Here is an 18,415-nt window from a genome sequence, read left to right as displayed (position 1 = left end):
AAGTGGTATTTTGCACGTTAATTTTTTAAACAATGCACCCAGGGGTGTGGTAATTAACAACCTAGGGAGGGGCCTGGCGCATTGTCTAAAAATCGCTATTGTACACCTGGTCAGAAGTCTATGGCAAGTTGTTTATATGTTATTTTAAGAGCGCATTGTCAACAGTCATATTGGCAGGTGCACCTTCTATCATTCATGAACGCACACCAGCGCACATCCATGCAAAACATTACAAATTGCACGATTACAATGGGAAACATAATTAGAATAAAGATATTACGAAATACTGTACATCTCATGATGAGTAGGCTAGTTATTCACCATCATTTGCAAATTGGTAATGACGGTTAAAAGTGATTAGGGGAGAGGCAAGAGACACATATGGAGCACAGCTGAAGACGCACTGTCAAGAGATATAAGCAACTCCTCTGCAGGATAAATATTGTTTTATTCACTCATTTGAGCAATATTAGGGTAAGTGTTGCTTTTTCCAGCCTATGTTTTCGATGGTAACCCATTGTCAGTCAATTGTGAAAGTAACTGCATATAACTGTCTTGTCATTGACTGACACCTTGGTGAAGTTAGTTTCACTTTGCCAATGAGTTCAAATAATAGACGAGTGCAAATGCCTGAAGGCTATGCTAGGTTTTAGTAAAGCATGGTTTAGGAATGACTATTCCATATGGTCTCGCAAGCAGCCTCCTTCAAATGCGCCGTTGAATGGCAAAATACCAATGCATTTATTTGACATATCGCGCTTTGCGCCATTAAAGGGAATGACAGATGTCATTCTCATTGGTTTAAATGATGTTACGCCCCAAACACACCCATATGACTGACTGAAAAAACCTAGGAACACCTTGTTGCGCCATGCGCTCCACGTTTGATAACGAAACCCCTCTCAATGTGAACTAGACATCCTACTAAATTTGAATAAACTTTTGACGAGTGCTTTAGAATGTCATGATAGGGCCCAAAGAGTGTTGATGGCGTACATCTGGCATATTTGGTATTTGAATATTAAAGCTGCAGTTAGCAAGATGTTTTTGATCATTTTCACTGAAACCATATGCTCCGATAGAACAACATAAATCAGCCAGTTTAAAAAAAAATGCACTTCTTTCTCCACCTAGAGCCTGTTATTTGTTTTGCAAAAATCCACAGCTCCCGGTTCTTCTGGTCCAGTCAGGGCTGTGTGAGATCTGACTGTCAATCACAGTCTGGTGCAGTCTGATGCGCACTGACGAGCACGAACGATGAGAGGTGCATGGTGGTAGTGGGGGAGGGGCATGAGAGTTGTAAACATTCAAAATGTTGGCTAAGTCCCCTCAATCTGTCAGACTTGCCAACTGCAGCTTTACATATTTTGAACTGTACTGTGGTCTTGTTGCATATGCTTTTCATTTCACATCCCAATTTCTGTACCTTTGTTAGGTTCAAGGTGTCCAGTCACAATGCGGTGCTCTTGGAAAGTTGTCATTCTGATGGCGGTGGTCTCTATTATAGTCATCCAGTATGCTGTAATCAGATCATTCAGAACTATGACACATGACATATGTCCCTTTCTACACCCTGCAAAACACTGCCAACAACAGACCATCTTGAATCGTCACTGGCCAGAAGAGAACCCTCATACTTTGAACTTATCTGGGAAGACCCACGTTCTCATCTTGGCTGCCACACGTTCTGGCTCATCATTTCTGGGGCAGCTCTTCAACCATCACTCCGATGTCTTCTATTTGTATGAACCTCTGAACCACATTCAGACTGCGCTGAACTCTACACATGCCAACCGAAGGATGATACTCGGGGCCAGTAGGGATCTTCTAAGGGGCTTGTTCCGCTGTGACCTGCACCTCTTGGAGGATTACATCAGGCCACAGCCAGAGAAGCACATCACAGACCAGCTGAAGCGCCGGGGTGCCAGCAAAGCCCTCTGCTCTCCTCCGGTGTGCCACGTCTTCAGCCCTCAGCTGGTGAATGTGACTGAGAGCCAGTGTGTCCAGAAGTGTGGCTCCCTCAATCTCACCCTGGCCTCACAGTCCTGCCAGCAGAGAGGGCACGTTGTCATCAAGACAGTGCGAGTGCCAGAGGTCAGTGATGTCAGAGACCTGCTGGAGGACCCTCGACTCAACCTGAAGGTCATCCAGCTGGTCAGGGACCCGCGGGGAGTACTGGCTTCCAGAATGATGACCTTCCCCCAGAACTACCCTCTGATGAGACTGTGGAAGATGAAGCACCAGAAACCGGAGGGTCTCAACCTCACACAGAAGGCCGTGTGTGAGGACTACCGCAGATCTGTGGCCACGGCCCTGAGACAACCTGACTGGCTGAGGGGAAGGTACATGCTGGTGAGGTATGAGGATCTAGCCACCAACACTCTTCAGAAGATCCAGGAGATTTTCAAAACCCTGGGATTGTCTTTTGATGAGAACATTATGGACTGGATTGAGACGAACACAGAAGGAAAAGGGGATTGGTCACCCATGGATGCGTATGGCACCAAAAGACATTCTGCCACTAATTCAGAGAGCTGGAGGTTTAAGATGTCTTTTGACATGGTTCAATACGTCCAAACCTTGTGTGAAACCACTTTACATCAGCTGGGATACAAAATAGTCAAATCATTTGAAGAACTGGAGAATGTTTCTCTCTCGCTTGTTGAGGACAGAACATGGAGACCTTTTCAGTGACCAATGAGATTTTAAAATAATCTTCACAATGATAAGAAGTCAGTTCTCTCTAGCCCTCACTGCCATTGTGGCCTCAGTCAGAGAAGCAAACCCTACAAACATGCAGATCTGAATTAATCACCTGCACTTGCAGATTAAATACATATTTTTTGTGAACCTTTTTTGTCAGAGAAGCAACGCCTACAAACTTGCAGGTCTGAATTAATCACCTGCACTTGCAGATTAAATAAATATTTTTTGTGAACCTTTTTTGTTTTTTGTTTGAGCATGAACAATATTGTGACACTGGGAATTAGAAAGGAAGTACACTTCAGAAATATCTACATACCCTTTGCATGGGCTTAAAAGCAAACAGTAGTGACAACATGCCCGGCTCCACGGCTCACTCAACCCAAATCCACTATTGATATCACCTGTGTTAAGGGCACAGGAAGAAGCAATAGACTTTACTGAAGTTTTCCACCTCTGATAATTACCCCCCCAAAAAAAAATCTCCCCCCACCCTTCCATTACCAAGAGCTGGAGCCGGGTCTGAGTGACAACAAATCTATTTGCTGAAGTGATACGTGTTTTTACATGAATGAGGTTTTTGTTCCCTGTCCATTCTAATTGGTGCAGGGGAACTTTGAGTCAACCAATTCTAGTAATCATGAACCATTCTCAGTAAACAGACTACCAGATTGGTCATTTCCTTCAAACAAACTGTCACTGATTAATGTACTATGTCCCTCACAACTTTTAACTCCACATAGTGATCAATATATGCAAGGTTTTCACAGATAACATCTAATTCCTGAAAATATTCTCACAAAAAAGTCTAACACACATGCTCATATATCAAATGCTAATTACATTTATAATAAAGTAATTATGCATAGGCAATGGTTGATCCACTACAGTACGTTTGCTTATTTCAGCACATACAGATCATGTATGCATCACATGCTACCTCAGACAAACAAATTGCGCAATGTAGGTAAGCCAACCTATCAGACAGAATAAAGTAACCTTTATAATGGGGGTGCTGACTACACCGAACATTATCTTCCGTATTTTCCGACTTCTCGATGGCAAAGGGAAGCATGCGGCAGTGGAAAGGGCAATGAACAGGCGGCCATATCAGTTCTGGCTTTAAGCTAATACACACAGCCCTCTCTGACCTCATTGGAGAGCTAATCGCTGCTCCTATTTTTGTGACCTTGCTGGGGAGATCTCAGGGTGACACAGGAACGCACACTCTCCTGTCATCATGAAAATCCCGACAGTATGGCTCATTGCACTGGCTTGGACATGCTTCAACATTCAGAGTGCAGGTATTTTTCCAGATTTAGATCATCACCAACATTATTTTAATGATAATAATATCAAACATGGAATACAACTAAGTAAAATCTACACTAGAGATTTGTGTGTTAATTATATTGTGCCCAAATAATTGTAAATTGTTTACTATTTGGCCAAAAAATCAGTTCACATGTCTTGTTGTGTATACACCTACTGTGTAATAATCTTTGTTCTTTCTATAGAGGTGTACCAGAGGGATACTGACCATTTCATCCAGGCTATCCAGAAGATTGAGAACTCTGGGCTGGACGTAAGCCCTCTGTCCATAGTAAGGAGCCTACGCAGGGCTGTCGGCCATGACAACACTTTCACACAGAGATTCCTAGGGGCAACTCACGGTGACAGTGACACCACAATTTTGACAACAAACAACAGCAGGAACATCGAGGCATGGAGTTTAGAATTTCTGGGATTCTTTGACAAGGCCATCCACAATTTTGTGACAGATGCCCGTGAAGAGAGGGGTGTAGTTCTCACCCCGGATGGCACAACCGTGGCCTTGGAGCCCCTCCTGCAGGGCATAGAGGCTGGTCTAAAAGGCCGGTCCGAAGGCCGCCATCCCCAAGGCTTGCACTCCCTCACACTGGCCAGGTCCCTGGGCCTGTCTTTCCTACATGCATTTAATTCCTCCTCCGACCGCTTGGGCCCCGATGGGTGCTGGGATAACGTTACTGCGCCCATGGTGTTCACACTCTTGAGTCCCCCCTCTCTCGCCACAGACGCTCTGATCAATGGGGGCATGGACGGCTCCATTCTGGGGGCGCTCCTCTCTGACGACACTAAAGCCGTCCCTAAACTGAGTGAGCTGCTGAAGGCCTACTACCACTTCCAGCTGGGAGAGGCTGGCCTGGATGGAGCTCCACTCATCAGTCCCATGCGCAGGGAGAACTACAGGAAGCTGGTGCCATCTTCCGTCCTGGAGGGGATGGTGTTGGAGTTCCTGGCAGACCGAGAGCCCTCAGCAGAGATGAAGAAAGCTGTGAAAGAGGGGGTGCAGGATTTTGTGCTGCGTTACCTGGGTAGGGTTTGGTGCACTCCCATAACTCACGTCCATGTTTACTTGCATATAATGCAATACATGACTGAAAAAGCATAGGTTCCTCTATTCTATTTTTACAGACATAGTTCAACAAATCACATTTCTTAAACGTACTGTTTGTGTAGTTAGTTATATCAACTCTGGATCATGAATTCTGTTTGCACAATGATTCAGCTAAAAAAAAACCTCTGAATGCATACCTCAGAAGAAATTACATTATATTTATCAGCCAACATTCCTCATACAGACTTTGACTAAACCAAAGACAGTAGGAAATTGGTCCACCTGAACTTCAACACTAAATCAACAGGCCTCTCTAACTAGAAAACCGATTCAGCTACTGAATTACAGATTTGTTTAATAATGTAACATTTACTGTGTCCATACAGGTGTATATTACATAGTAGCATGCAGTATAAAACCAAAGATGCAAAATGTTTTGCTAACTGCCATGGAGTTGTGTATTGGTGAAAACGAAAAGCATTGGACTTGCATTGTTAGTGTGGACTAGTGAAGTCTGAGGAGTATGTCTGTGTTTGCTTTTTTCTCAGATTGCCCACCGATGATCCCTCGTTGTATGTGGGGGGCTAAAGCATCCAAGGGGATTCCTGCGAGACTCTCACCCCCCCTACACTTCCTCTATATTCACCACACGGAAACTCCCAGCAGGCCTTGCCTGAGCTTCCAGCAGTGCTCCCGGGACATGCGAGCCATGCAGCGCTATCACCAGGTGGAGAGAGGCTGGCAAGATATTGGGTACAGGTCAGTGCCCGCTTCTTTACTCTCTCCTCTCTCAGTATTCTGAGATGCCCCTGTCAACAAACCCATTCTGCTTCTAATACTACACAAAGTCCAGCAATTCATTACTAACTTAATAATTATGGCTGCAAAATAGATCATGGCTAAATGGCATAAATAATTATGGCTACATCCAGTAGAAAATGCCATCACATCATTAGTGTTTCGTTGATGTCAAGATCTCCAAAAGTGGTCTTGGCTGTTGTAGGGGAGGAGTAATGCTGTGTGTTTCTGCAGCTTCGTGATGGGATCTGATGGGCACATGTATGAGGGTCGGGGCTGGGGCAAGCAGGGCTCCCACACCAGAAACCACAATGCCTTCGGCTACGGCGTCGCATTCATCGGCAACTACTCGGCCTCTCTGCCAAGCCGGCACAGCTTGAGTCTAGTCCGCCACCGTCTGGCCACGTGTGGCGTTACCGGACGCTTCATACAGGCCAACTACACAGTCCAGGGTCACAGGCAGGTGGTGGACACCACTTGCCCAGGGGATGCTCTTTACTCTGAAATCCGCACCTGGGAGCATTACGGGGTAAGTTGGTCATGCATGGCTGATGGTTCAGTTTCGTAACCTGGTTTTCCGTTGTCTTGTCTTGTCTTGTCGCTGCACGCTGATGCTGTTTACTCTGTTTTATAGGACACAGAATCTCCCAAAGCAACACACAGCTGAAGAGGATCAGAGAACATTGCAGGGACATCAATTCTAAAAACAACCTGTTTGATAATACTAATAGTGTGATGTGGGTATGACATCATGGGTATGGTACATGGAAAATAAAGACCAAAAAAACATGTTTTGATTCCGGTGCATATCAATCATCCCCCGTGGCAATAAAGCATGGTAATCTGTGAATGCTTGTTCATTAAGTAGCCTACATGTCTGAAATGCACATGATGTACAGTTTCATGTAGGCTGCATGTACATGAAACTGTAGGCATCCCCTGAGGGAGTTTTAGTAAACAGCAAATGGTATGTAGAATCATCCGCACAGGAAGTGGTAGGTTTGTGGAACGCGATGAGAAAGGAAGCATCGTTACACTGACAGGAAACTGAAACTAACAGCCACTGAACATCGCTACACACAACACATTTAGGTCCTCAGAAGTACCAAATACAGAAAAACAAGATCTGTTCAAAAACATCAGAAAAGACATGTAAAGATAGGCCAAGTAATATCACTTCAGTTCTGTTATCTTACTGTGATCATCACATGGAACATTGACTTTCAATTACTTTTCAGAGCTGTATGTGTGTGTGTGTATTCCACCTTCTAAAACTTCAGAATAAACCCAATGGATAAGGACACCACAAAATCAACACTTGATTTTGAATGATGCTCTTTCAGCTCTTCTTCTGAGCTTGTCGATTTGAATACTCTGACTGGCTCACGTCTACTCACTGTACATGTCCTGTGGTAAGGATGACAAGCAAACCACAGGGTCTGAGGGGGGGTTTGAGAGGTCTCTGCACTTCTGTGAGTTAACTTTATTAACTCATTAACTCATTAAGTTAACTTATTAAGTGAGTTCTTTTTATTTATTTCTTCATTTCTATTTGCTGTTCTGTATACTAAAGAGATCAAACAAGGTCACTTCTTGATTGGGTCATACAGTCATCAAAAAGGAGGAACACTTTCTCTGGTTGAGGGGAAGAGAGGATTTCGCTTTGATAGAGAGAAACACTAGAAGTGGTTTTAAGGTTAAAAGTAGACCTGGGAAACCTATAGGGACATTGAAACCAAACATATAACACACTGCAATGGGTGTGTAAGGCAAACGTGACAGAGGAAGGAGGCATTAGAGAAGGTGTCACGCATATGTCTAGAACAGGAAGAGGTGAGAAAAAAAGCCCATCAACAGAGAGAACAGTACTACCTCCCTCGCTACCCACTGCCGAGCACGCCGAGTTGTTGACTTGCTTTTTGCCCTTCAGGTAGCGTGATAAGACCTTGTGTGCAGCAGTGGAGGCAGGTGAGCACATAGCATGGGCATGAATGAGGAATCTGAACCCGAACACGCCACAGTGCAGCTTAAAAAAGAGGAAGAGGAGGGGAGCGGTGAGAAGGACGCCCCGCTGGAACAGCCTGCCGAGCCGCAGGAGGATGTCAACCTCCTCAACGCGTACGTGTGGCACACGGGAGCCAAGCCGCCCCCCGACACCTCGAAAGCTGCAGGTGGAGGAGGAGGCCAGGGCAGCATGGAGCGCCCGGAGAAGAGCACCAAGTGGAGCAAGATGCAGAACTGGCGCAAAGCCCACAGCGAGGACCCCGGGGACAAAGTTGCCGCCAGCAGCCGTGGGGGGGGGGGAAGCCCAAGCAGGAGAAGCAAGGCGCCCTGAGGAAGAACCCGTTCCGGAGGGCCATGTCCGAGCCCCCGGGGTCACTGTTCTCCGTTCTGTCGCCATCTACCTCGGCGGCCGCGGCCTCGGCCTCAGCCTCGGCCTCTAGTAGCACAGCTCCGGCGGCATCGGGCTCACTCAGTCAGGAATCAGCGCAGAAAGGCAAGTTCATGAAATACCTGCAAAATGTCTCACGGAAGATCAAGAGGCCTCGACTGCAAAGCCGTAACAGCACACCAATCATTGAGCACGGTAAGAAACTAAAGACACTTGGCTTTCAAACTGGTTCTTGAGGCTTTACCTCATCTAAATGGTCAGCTCTAACAAACTGCAAGGGCAAAAAGATAAGCTATATCAAATTACATTACAGAGAAAGTGAGTGTTATGTTGCCAAACGAGCCCAGTCTGTACAGTAGGTATGTAAGAGCGCCATCTTGTGGATGAAGCTACATGAGATCACAGTTTGAACTGCAGACAAAGGGCCCTGATTTGAATGATGTACAAATTGCAAAGTCTTAAGTGTAACTATTTGCTAATTTAACACCACAGGTAACATTGCAAAGTCCGTTCAGTGCTGCCACAGGCAACACAATTGTTCATGCACAAGATCTTTGGTTGTTGATAGACTTTGCACTCATACACCTTTAGGGTTTGAAACTCTTTAGTAGAATAATGACAACATATCAAGAGATAACATGTTCATATAGAGTATTAATACTGAGATTCAGGACATTCACACATTCAAGTCGAGATCTTTAAATACACAGCCAAAAACAACTTCAAATACACAGCCAAAGTAATTGCTAAAACCACACACAAATAGCATTATATTAAACCAGAATGTGCACAGAACTCTCTGTAGCAGTTACAAAGTGGTACACATGAAGGGAGAAGTAAGACAGGATACGCGTGTGAGGAAATCGACAGAGGAGAAGAAGGCGAGGACTGTTGAGATAGCATCAAAACAACTGCGCAGTCAGTTTTCTGGAAACAGGAGTGGCTCTGCTGTAGATAATGTTATCTAGGCTTTAATGAAAAAGATTGAAAATAAACATAAGTGAACATGCGTCAATTCTTACTTACCCAGTCAAACGAAAAAGTGGACGATGATGCATGCAGACACTCAGACTGAAGACATGTAAAAATAGCAACAAGAAATACAACATTAGCATTTCAAGTGTATTAACGAATTAGCATTTAATTTCACTCGCATGCATACATTATATTTAAATATGAATGGGAATATACTGTGAATGCAGCCTTTTTTTTTACTACAAATGTAAAATCTCACCAAATTGTTGAGTCATTGCCACTGGTCACTGACAAAAGTTATTTTAAAGACACATTTTAGAATCCCACTATGCCTCACATATATTAGCAGTAATTTCACATATACACAGGAGGGATGTTACATTCCTTGCACTATTCATGCATTTCATCAGGTCCCTTGCCACTATATAAAATCAAACCCCTATTTCTGAATGCAGATGCACTGCATGGTGCTTGTACCTGTGGCAAGGGGCCTGCTGAACCCCATAGGTATAAGGGATTTCCCCCAGTGGCCAATCTACAGCCTATTTACCATCATAAACAAAATCACAAACAAAAACAGCATCAACAGAACAGCCACCAAAAACCATTTCACTGGAGTTACCAAGCAGGCGCCTTCTATTTCACTGAAATAATTGACAATTAGTATAATTGAATGTGTAGCCACATTTGTATGTATTGCAATTGTTTTTTTTTTTTTTCGCAATGTGCATGTTTAGTAAAAGATTAAAAACTGGGAGACAAAGGAAAGAGAACTGAATCCAAAGATTAATATAAATGCAATCATATTACAGGCACATTTCTGTGACTACAAAGTGTGCTGTCAAACCCTATATACAATATACACCTTGCATATGTCTTGTCATGCATCCCATGATGTTTTCAAAATGATCACCAAAAATTTGAAAACAAAATTAAATGTTACAATTTGTACATCAGCACAAAATAGCAACAAAACAGATGAAAAAGAGCATGTCAGGAGATGTACCCTACCTGTCATTAAGGGTTTCTTTTCTCTTCAGATGTGACTGATCCAGAGCCTGTAGCTGAGAGCATGTCAGGAGATGTACGCTACCTGTCATTAAGGGTTTCTTTTCTCTTCAGATGTGACTGATCCAGAGCCTGTAGCTGAGGACTTGGCCAGACTGTCCTGGGTGCCTCCGCAGGACGTCCCTGTGTGGGACATCAACAGCTGTGAACTGAGAGATGGACAAATTGTTATTAGAGAAGATGAGGTACACACACACACACACACACACACACACACACACACACACAAACACACACACACACTTTTTAACTTTAACTTAATATTTTATATACTATATTATTAGTGATGATATTTTTTCCTCGGTCCTCCAGCCAATGTTACGAACACGCAACCGTGTCAGCAGCTATGTGTCCAGCCTCAGCCTCCAGAACCTGGCAGAGAGCAGCACTAACCTGGGTGAGTAGCCACAGAGCCTTTAGAGAACAGCTGCTACACTGTACATGTTGAGGGATGACTTTATAATATACCGTAAGATGATTTGGTCCAATATTAGTTCCAAATTTATTCCAGCTATGAGCCATATAGTATATCTTCCTGGCGGTAATCAATTGTAAAAAGAAAATATATTACAGAATATATGCGATACCACAATGTTTTAAATGAATCTCAACAGTTGTTTGCATGTAAGAAGGATATGAAGATGAGAGAAAATGTAATCATTGTATTAAAGAATATTTTTCCAAAACATTTCAGAATAATGAAAAGGATCTATTAGACATTTGACCTCTGAGATGTTAGGTAAAACATCCTGAGAATAAACTGAACTCAAACCAAAAGATTATAAGCCGCTGACCAAACTTGAAAGCATCAATTTCTGGGTGGTTGTTGAGGAAATGGTTGATGTGATTAAGTTGTCTGTCAAATCATTTCCTCTATTTGAGGGAGATTGTATCTCACCCGGGTGTTCAGAGGGGTGCATCTAGGGCAGAATGCTAGTTGAGTTTGATGGCTGGCCTGCAGACACAGCTAGAAGTAACTGTGGATATGAAGTGAATCTTTTAAACATTTTAAAACAAATTTTCAATTATGGGGTTCAGACGCTGGATTGTTTGTGGAGGAGCATTAGGTAAGTATGCGTAATCCTTTCTGGCGATCCTATATCTCTATGTTTGCTTATAAATGAGCATGGCATGAACTAAGGGGGTTCATTAAAAGCTAGCTGTGAAGGATGACCGTGTGTAAGTGTCATGGATTGTATTATAATTTTGAGTTACAAATGTAGGAGACAAAGTCCAAATGAAAAGTGTATGAGGCCAAGCCTCCAGCACTCATACTTAAAGACAGAGATGAGAGGGACCGTGTGGGAGCTGTGGAAGTCTGAAACTTCAGTTGGCAGTGAAACTAAGCTGATATAATGTTTCATGAGTGATACCTGGACTTAAGCAGTAGTATTTGCGCACTTGTGGAGTCTGCAGTAGGCTGACGTTGCACCCACCAGGCAGAACCCACATCCTGTATGATGCTTTTTCAGCTCCTGTGGTTTGGACGTCTCAAAAGAGATCTCAGACAAACAGGAATTAAATGTTCCTGAGATTAACAACATTATTTTGCAAAAGAATTTGATCTCAACAGTACCTCAACGGTGCCTCATTCTGCATGTGTTGTAAAGAAACTAAGGTCACAAGGATTTGACGTTTTCAGTTAATACACCCTGTAACGGAAATGTGCAGGGGAAATGAGCCGTCTTCCCTCGCTGATTTTAAAATACAGAGTCAGGCTTTATAGCGGTCAGATCTCTCCTTCTCCATTTAGTCATGCTCTGTGTGTTACTGTTTCATTCTGTCCTGTAGAATGCACCCCAGACCATGTGGCCCCTGCAGGTGGTCAGAAGAAAGGCCAGGACCGAGGAGTCCAGGTTAGCGTGCGCCTGAGCACAAGCTCTCCACTCAGAGATAAGGCGCTCTCTGCTTTTATGAGCATAATGAGCCTTCATTTCCTGGGGGCATGCATGCCATATCCATATCTCTCCACCACATTTCTGACATTCTGCTGTGTTTTGTGCTCCTGCCTATCCCATCTTCCCTGGCCTGCAGGCAATGATCAAGCGTCGCTTCCAGCATAATCTACATAAGAGCAACACAAAACTGGACACAGCTGGCAGGTACAGTGCCAAAATATTTATAACCACACTGAGTCTGGTAATTATTATGGTATATATGGTATTACTATTATGTAAATAATAATAACAATAACAATACACCTTCACAGATCCCAGGGCACCTTTGGCTCCAGAGAGTCTCTGTCTGTTCCAGTCACTGCTGCAGAGAATCTGGATCTCAGCACTGATCTGAGCACCATCATCAGACCAGTCCACAGCTCCATTTTGGGGGAGAAGTATTGCTTTGAGGTATCCTCCAGACTGGCTCCAGAGCAGTGGCCTCAAGCTTCTCCTTGTACATATTTGATCATTTTATGCCCTCACATGCCTTACCTTATCTGCATTTGTACAATGCTTTTACTGTTAAACTGCATTTTAAAAATCAGTATTCAGTCAAATACCTTCCCTGCTATTGTTTAACTCTGAGTAGAACATTGTGTTTATATAGAATCGACCATTTCTATATCTTCATTTGAAAGTATAGTGAAGGAGTTTTCAAAAACCAATGTGCTCATTTAGGTCATCAACTCAGAGAACAACCACTGCTTTGGGTGCACTTCAGCTGCAGAAAGAGACAGGTGGATTGAGAACCTGCGACGCACTGTCCAACCAAATAAGGTATTATGTCCTCAAAAACAGCCAATAGCCATAAAAAAGTAACGATACATATGTGTAATCTAACAAACATAATGATTGTATTTAAGGACAACTGTGAGCGTACGGAACACTCTCTCAGCTTGTGGGTCACAGAGGGCAAGGCCCTGCCCCCAAAACGCCGCTACTATTGTGAGCTGCATTTGGACGGCACCTTATTTGCAAAAACCACAAGCCGTGACGTTGGCAAACCCACTCAGCAGGCTGGACAGAACAGCGATGGGGGCACGGGTGCCGCAGGACTTGGGCCAGGGGGTCAGATCTTCTGGGGTGAACTCTTTGAACTTGACAACCTTCCTCCTGTCACAAATATCACTCTGCACCTCTTCCGTGATGGGGATCCCAAGAAAAAGCGACATTCCAAGGATGAATCCTACTTATATCCTCTGGGCAATGTGACTCTGCCTCTCGCTGACATACAGGGACGTGCCTTTCAAGAGAAATGGTACCCTATAATTCCCTTCAAACCACCTGGTTCTGGCAATGGAAAGGACCAACTGGGACCCCAAGCCTCCCTACGGATTAAGGCCCGCTTCCAGAACCTGCGAGTTCTGCCCATTGAGAGATATAAGGAATTTGCAGAGTATCTCACATTGAACTATGTGGAAATGTGCGGCAACCTCGAGCCTCTGTTGAATGTGAGGGACAAGGAAGAGTTGGCTGGTGCGTTGGTGCATGTCCTTCAGAGCATTGGCAAAGCTAAGGTAAGTTTAAGTCAGCGAAAAAGATATGATTGTGTAAAAAGAATAAAAACAGCAGGCAAGCCAGACTTAAAAGGGCACTTTTCTAGGATTTCCTGATTGACCTCGGAGGTGCAGAAGTCCAGCGCTTAGGTGAGAAGGAGGCTCTAATTTTCCGAGAGAACACCCTTGCGACCAAGGCCATCGATGAATACATGAAGCTTGTGGGCCAGAAGTACCTCATTGACACACTAAGTAAGTCTTCCATTTTCTGATCTCGGGTGGGTGAATCCACCTAGCTGACACAGCTTAATGAGCGGCTCTTCTCTTCACACAGGAGACTTCATTAGTCAGCTGTATGAGTCTGCGGAGAGCTGTGAGGTGGACCCCAGGAAATGCCCCCAATCTGATCTGGCCAATAACCAGAGGCATCTGAGAAATAGCTGCGAGAAGGTGGTGCAGAGAATAACGGAGATGCACAGGTCAGAGTCCTGTAATGACCGGTACTGGAGACCCTTACTGGAGTGACAGCTACCAGTACAGAGTGGACGTGTATTTAATCCTGCACCATGACGAGCCTTCTGATTATGTCCCATTTCTCTCTGAATCTGACAGCTCCTTCCCGGTGGAGCTCAATGAGATCTTCTCCAACTGGGTGGAGGAGTGTACAGGGCAGGGGCGGCCGGAGATCGGCCAGCGCCTCATCTCAGCGTCGCTCTTCCTGCGCTTCCTCTGCCCGGCGATCCTCAGCCCCTCGCTCTTCGGCCTGATTCAGCCCTACCCAGAATCCTCCACTCTGCGCGCGCTCACGCTCACAGCCAAAGTCATCCAGAACCTGGCCAACTTCACCCAGTATATATGTTTGATTCTTACATTTTCATTTCAGCTGCCTGTCATTCATCTAGTTTGACGCATACATCCAGCTTTCAATTAAATATACTTATGTGAATTTCTGATTTTTTTGTGCAGGTTTGGTGAGAAAGAAGAGTACATGCTCTTCATGAATGACTTCTTGGAACAACACTGGGAGCGTATGAAGGAGTTTTTGCAAATGGTCTCCAACCCAGACAGTGAGCTTGACATGGCACGCTTTGATGGTTATGTGGATCTGCCACTACGGCTGGCTGTTCTACACAGTTTGTTGGTAGACATCATTGGCTCCATGAAACAGGTAAGGTGGCTCTACTCAAAACAGATGTCCGAGTGCTTCCCTTCTGACCGATTTTTAATGCACACATTTTTCATTTCACTAAATGCTATGATCATACTTGATACAAATAAAAAACAAAAAACAGATCTAACACAACAATATGTTACTGACTTTGTACTGCTTAGGACACCATAGACAACCTGGAACCCCTCCCTACAATCCTGAACCAGATCACAGACCACCTGGGTCCTGATGCCCCTCGGATCACTGTAAATAGGTGAGACGGCGTTCTACTTCACTGCATACTGGACAACAAAAAATTTGTATAATGTATCAAGCAAAAGTCCTGTAACTAATGTGGCTAAACTGAAAAGAGTTGTTGTTATTGCTGCTGTCCTGATTTTCTCTATACTTTATTTTACAGCTCTGGAAATTCAAAGCCCATCTATGTGCCTCCCAAGGACCTCAGTAAATACAGCCCCCATCATAATTCTATGCAGCAATTACCTGAAGCCAAACAAACGCCAAGGATGGAGAAACCAAGGAGACAAGTGTCCAGGACCAGAAGTGTCCCAAGCAGACCGATGCACAAACAGCCCAAGAAACAGACTAGCACTGAGAGCCTTGATCGTACCGGGATCGCACAGGATCCTCCATTGAAAATTGACCACGAGACAGTGAGTCGAAAAAAACAACTACTCTTAGCTCTTTTACTAGAGACAGTGACGGAAACTCCACTGTGCAATTCTGTCACCTTTTTGTAATGGAGGGTGTTTTCAGTAGATTGACATTCAAATGGACTGCTACTTACAGACAACAATTCCTTCCCAAACCTACAGGCTAAAGGCACTGACCAGAGTCAGTGTCAGCAGTCACTTATGTTTCTTTGGCAATGTCTTCATCTAGATCAGTCTGGAATGAGTATTAAATAATAAGTAATGAGAGATGCTGTCAATGTCAAGTGAGATCATTTAATGATTTCCCTGTATTTCAGCCGAAAGGACCAAAGACCCTGCCTGCCCCTGTGCCATGGATTATTAACAATGAAGGGACATATCAGATTCCACTGGAGCACGAGCAAACCAGCCTGTTGGACAAGGTGACTTCCTCTTCTCTTTGCACACTGACCTGACCGTGGTTAACTTGCCATTATCTCTTCTTACGTGCAAATGACCAAGATTGTTTCTTGTGTTGCATCACTGTGCTTGCAAAAGCCAACACTTCTCATTTTTTTCTGTGTGTCTTACACAAATGAGACAAACAATGTTGTAACAATGTTGTAATGCAACTTTCCTAACGTCGCTGCTCTTATGGCCAGCACTCGCAGGAGTTGTCAGACCTGCGGCTAGGAGTGGAGCAGGTGACAGAGCGCGAGCTGGAGATGGCCAAACGTCTGGAGGACTTCATTGTCCAGAGTCAGGACCAAAATGCAGTGCTGCAAGCTGAGGTCCATGAACTGCGAAACCTGCTTGCTATGCGTGAGGAACAGCTTGCTAGTGCCACCTTCAGGTAAGCGAAGGCAGAATCAATGAAAGGATATTAACTAAAGAAATGTACCTTTTGGTTTCCTTGAAGAGGTCCTTATAAACATTTGACTTCTCCTTGCATGCAGACTTGGGGTTATAGAGGAGGAGAGGGAGGAGGACGAGAGAAAACTCAGCATTGCCATAGCAGCAGCAGAACGGATGAACGTTTTGGTAAGAGAAGTTCCCTATGTCAACACAAGATGCTTTACATATAATCCCCTTCTGCCTCATCCGTCTGATTAAACATGATTTGTAATTCTGGCATTAACAGGAAGAACAGTTTGCCGGCCTGATGCAGGATATGCATCAGTTTAACGTGAAGAACATGTCATATTCTGGAATCGAGGATCAGCCTCAAATGAACAGCAACTGATTTAGGCCACTGCCAAGCTATAGCCTTGGGTTGGTTTTACTCTGACTATAACAGTTCACTTCCATTATAATGTATTCAAAAGGCATAAAAGAAACAATAACATGTATGTGTAACAAAAACATACATTAAATGTAAGATTCAAGATTTTTCCTTTCTATTTTTTATGACTAATAAAATGACTAAAATCATACATGAGTGTTAGTATCATGAGAAGCATCAGAGACACACACATCCATACAGTAATATGGAACTGTGTTCAATTGAATTGAAATTGCACAACAGACACAACTTCTAGGCCATTAAAAAATTGAATCTCCTCAATATTAACCTATATATTGACATGCACAAGCTGCTTGTCAACTCACTATCTCCAGAATTAAATGTAATCATATAGGCCTTTATGGTGGGTTAGACCTAACCTTTTGTGCACCAATAGCTCTCTGTCTTCAGAAGTACGAAATTTGCTCAAATCAGATCTGTACAAATAAAGGGTTTAAGGTCCGACAGCACCCCTACCACCTGATTGGCTATCAGAAACCTGTAATCTGGGCACGTTCAAAATCAGAAAGGTTTGCTCCGGTTTGCTGATTGAATTTGGTCGCAGATCGTAACAATGTGCGACGATATGCAACTATAGGTTTTGAGGTAGTTTTCTCTTGTTTGAGTGGTGTATCAGAGGTGCTAATCAGCATTAAAAAGTCCATCAGCACAGCATGTCCACCCAAAGTAATTTACAGATTAAAGACATGAATGGAACAATGGCCTTCTCAGAGTGCTTGGAGAACAACTGAGTGTTTATACGCTTTGCAATGTTTTGTCAATCTTGAACTCAGCTTAGGGTTGCGTTCAGCCCTGACAAAACAGCAAAAGGCTTGATTCAACATAAATGGTGATGATGTCCCTTTGATAAAATCAATGTAAATATATTTCATTTTCTTTTTCAAGTGATCATTCCTATCTTACATCTATAAGTGACTTTAGGTTGATACACTGCATGGGCACTGCACTATTTAACACAGCCGGTTATGTACCTATGCACAGCGTGATAGATGCACACCATTCTGACCAAACATATTGTTCAACCCGGACAAAGTAGCAAACCGGTGCAAAATAATTTGAGATTGAACATGCCCCTGTCTATTGCCGGTTGAACTGCTCCAATCTGATTGTCTGTTGGAATCCTGAAATTTGACTGGTTTATGGAATCCTGTAATCTTATTATCTGTTAAATTATTGCATTCAGAGTAGCTAATTTAATCTTGTAATCTGATTGTCTTTCGGAAATCTGCAATCTGAGGGGCTATTGAAATTCTGCAATTATTGGTTCATATTGGGAATCCACTGCCAATCAGATTTCAGGATTCTACCAGAGAGGGTTAAAGTGGAGCAGTAATCAAGGATCTTTTCTTTTACCAGCCGATCAAAATTCCGGAAATCAACAACCAATCACATTGGCAAATTCCAATAGCCAATCAGACAAGAGTCAATCCACACAAGATTTTTTTTTTACACCGCTTCCAGATTCTTACAAACAAGCAGTTTACCTATGCCCAACTGTAGGCTATATCATAGTTTTGACTGTAAATTATATTTGTGATTAACAGCATGCAGCCAGCCTTA

The 18,415-nt window shown here is 43.7% G+C and overlaps 3 protein-coding genes across 5 annotated transcripts; all 3 read left to right on the top strand.

The window, feature by feature from the left end:
• Window positions 1-1,449: 1,449 nt before the first annotated feature.
• Window positions 1,450-2,694, top strand: LOC125298218 (carbohydrate sulfotransferase 1-like). Its single transcript, XM_048248921.1, has one exon. It carries the CDS (start codon window positions 1,456-1,458, stop codon window positions 2,692-2,694), a length of 1,239 nt encoding a protein of 412 aa, XP_048104878.1. The 5' UTR covers window positions 1,450-1,455.
• A 1,045-nt stretch (window positions 2,695-3,739) lies between these two features.
• Window positions 3,740-7,184, top strand: pglyrp2 (peptidoglycan recognition protein 2). Its single transcript, XM_048248383.1, has 5 exons — window positions 3,740-4,007; window positions 4,221-5,057; window positions 5,629-5,839; window positions 6,113-6,407; window positions 6,513-7,184. The coding sequence occupies exons 1-5, from the start codon at window positions 3,944-3,946 to the stop codon at window positions 6,543-6,545; spliced, it is 1,440 nt and encodes a 479-aa protein (XP_048104340.1). The 5' UTR covers window positions 3,740-3,943; the 3' UTR covers window positions 6,546-7,184.
• A 584-nt stretch (window positions 7,185-7,768) lies between these two features.
• rasal3 (RAS protein activator like 3) lies at window positions 7,769-16,983 on the top strand. 3 transcript variants are annotated; one of them, XM_048248284.1, is made up of 18 exons: window positions 7,769-8,465; window positions 10,368-10,498; window positions 10,626-10,710; window positions 12,105-12,169; window positions 12,348-12,415; window positions 12,523-12,661; window positions 12,932-13,030; window positions 13,117-13,770; window positions 13,857-14,001; window positions 14,084-14,228; window positions 14,362-14,598; window positions 14,716-14,917; window positions 15,082-15,173; window positions 15,321-15,573; window positions 15,891-15,995; window positions 16,224-16,405; window positions 16,509-16,593; window positions 16,694-16,983. In XM_048248284.1, the coding sequence occupies exons 1-18, from the start codon at window positions 8,237-8,239 to the stop codon at window positions 16,793-16,795; spliced, it is 3,018 nt and encodes a 1,005-aa protein (XP_048104241.1). In that variant the 5' UTR covers window positions 7,769-8,236; the 3' UTR covers window positions 16,796-16,983. The 3 variants fall into 3 exon arrangements, with proteins under 3 accessions (XP_048104241.1, XP_048104239.1, XP_048104242.1); XM_048248282.1 differs by having other exon boundaries at window positions 7,770-8,465; window positions 16,215-16,405; XM_048248285.1 differs by lacking the exons at window positions 7,769-8,465; window positions 10,368-10,498; window positions 10,626-10,710 and adding an exon at window positions 11,138-11,380 and having other exon boundaries at window positions 16,215-16,405.
• The last annotated feature ends 1,432 nt before the right edge of the window (window positions 16,984-18,415 follow it).

This window comes from Alosa alosa, chromosome 7, assembly GCF_017589495.1.
Source record: "Alosa alosa isolate M-15738 ecotype Scorff River chromosome 7, AALO_Geno_1.1, whole genome shotgun sequence".
Classification (NCBI taxonomy): domain Eukaryota; kingdom Metazoa; phylum Chordata; class Actinopteri; order Clupeiformes; family Clupeidae; genus Alosa; species Alosa alosa.
Note: the sequence above shows the minus strand (reverse complement) of the source record. Positions and strands in the feature narration are given on the sequence as shown.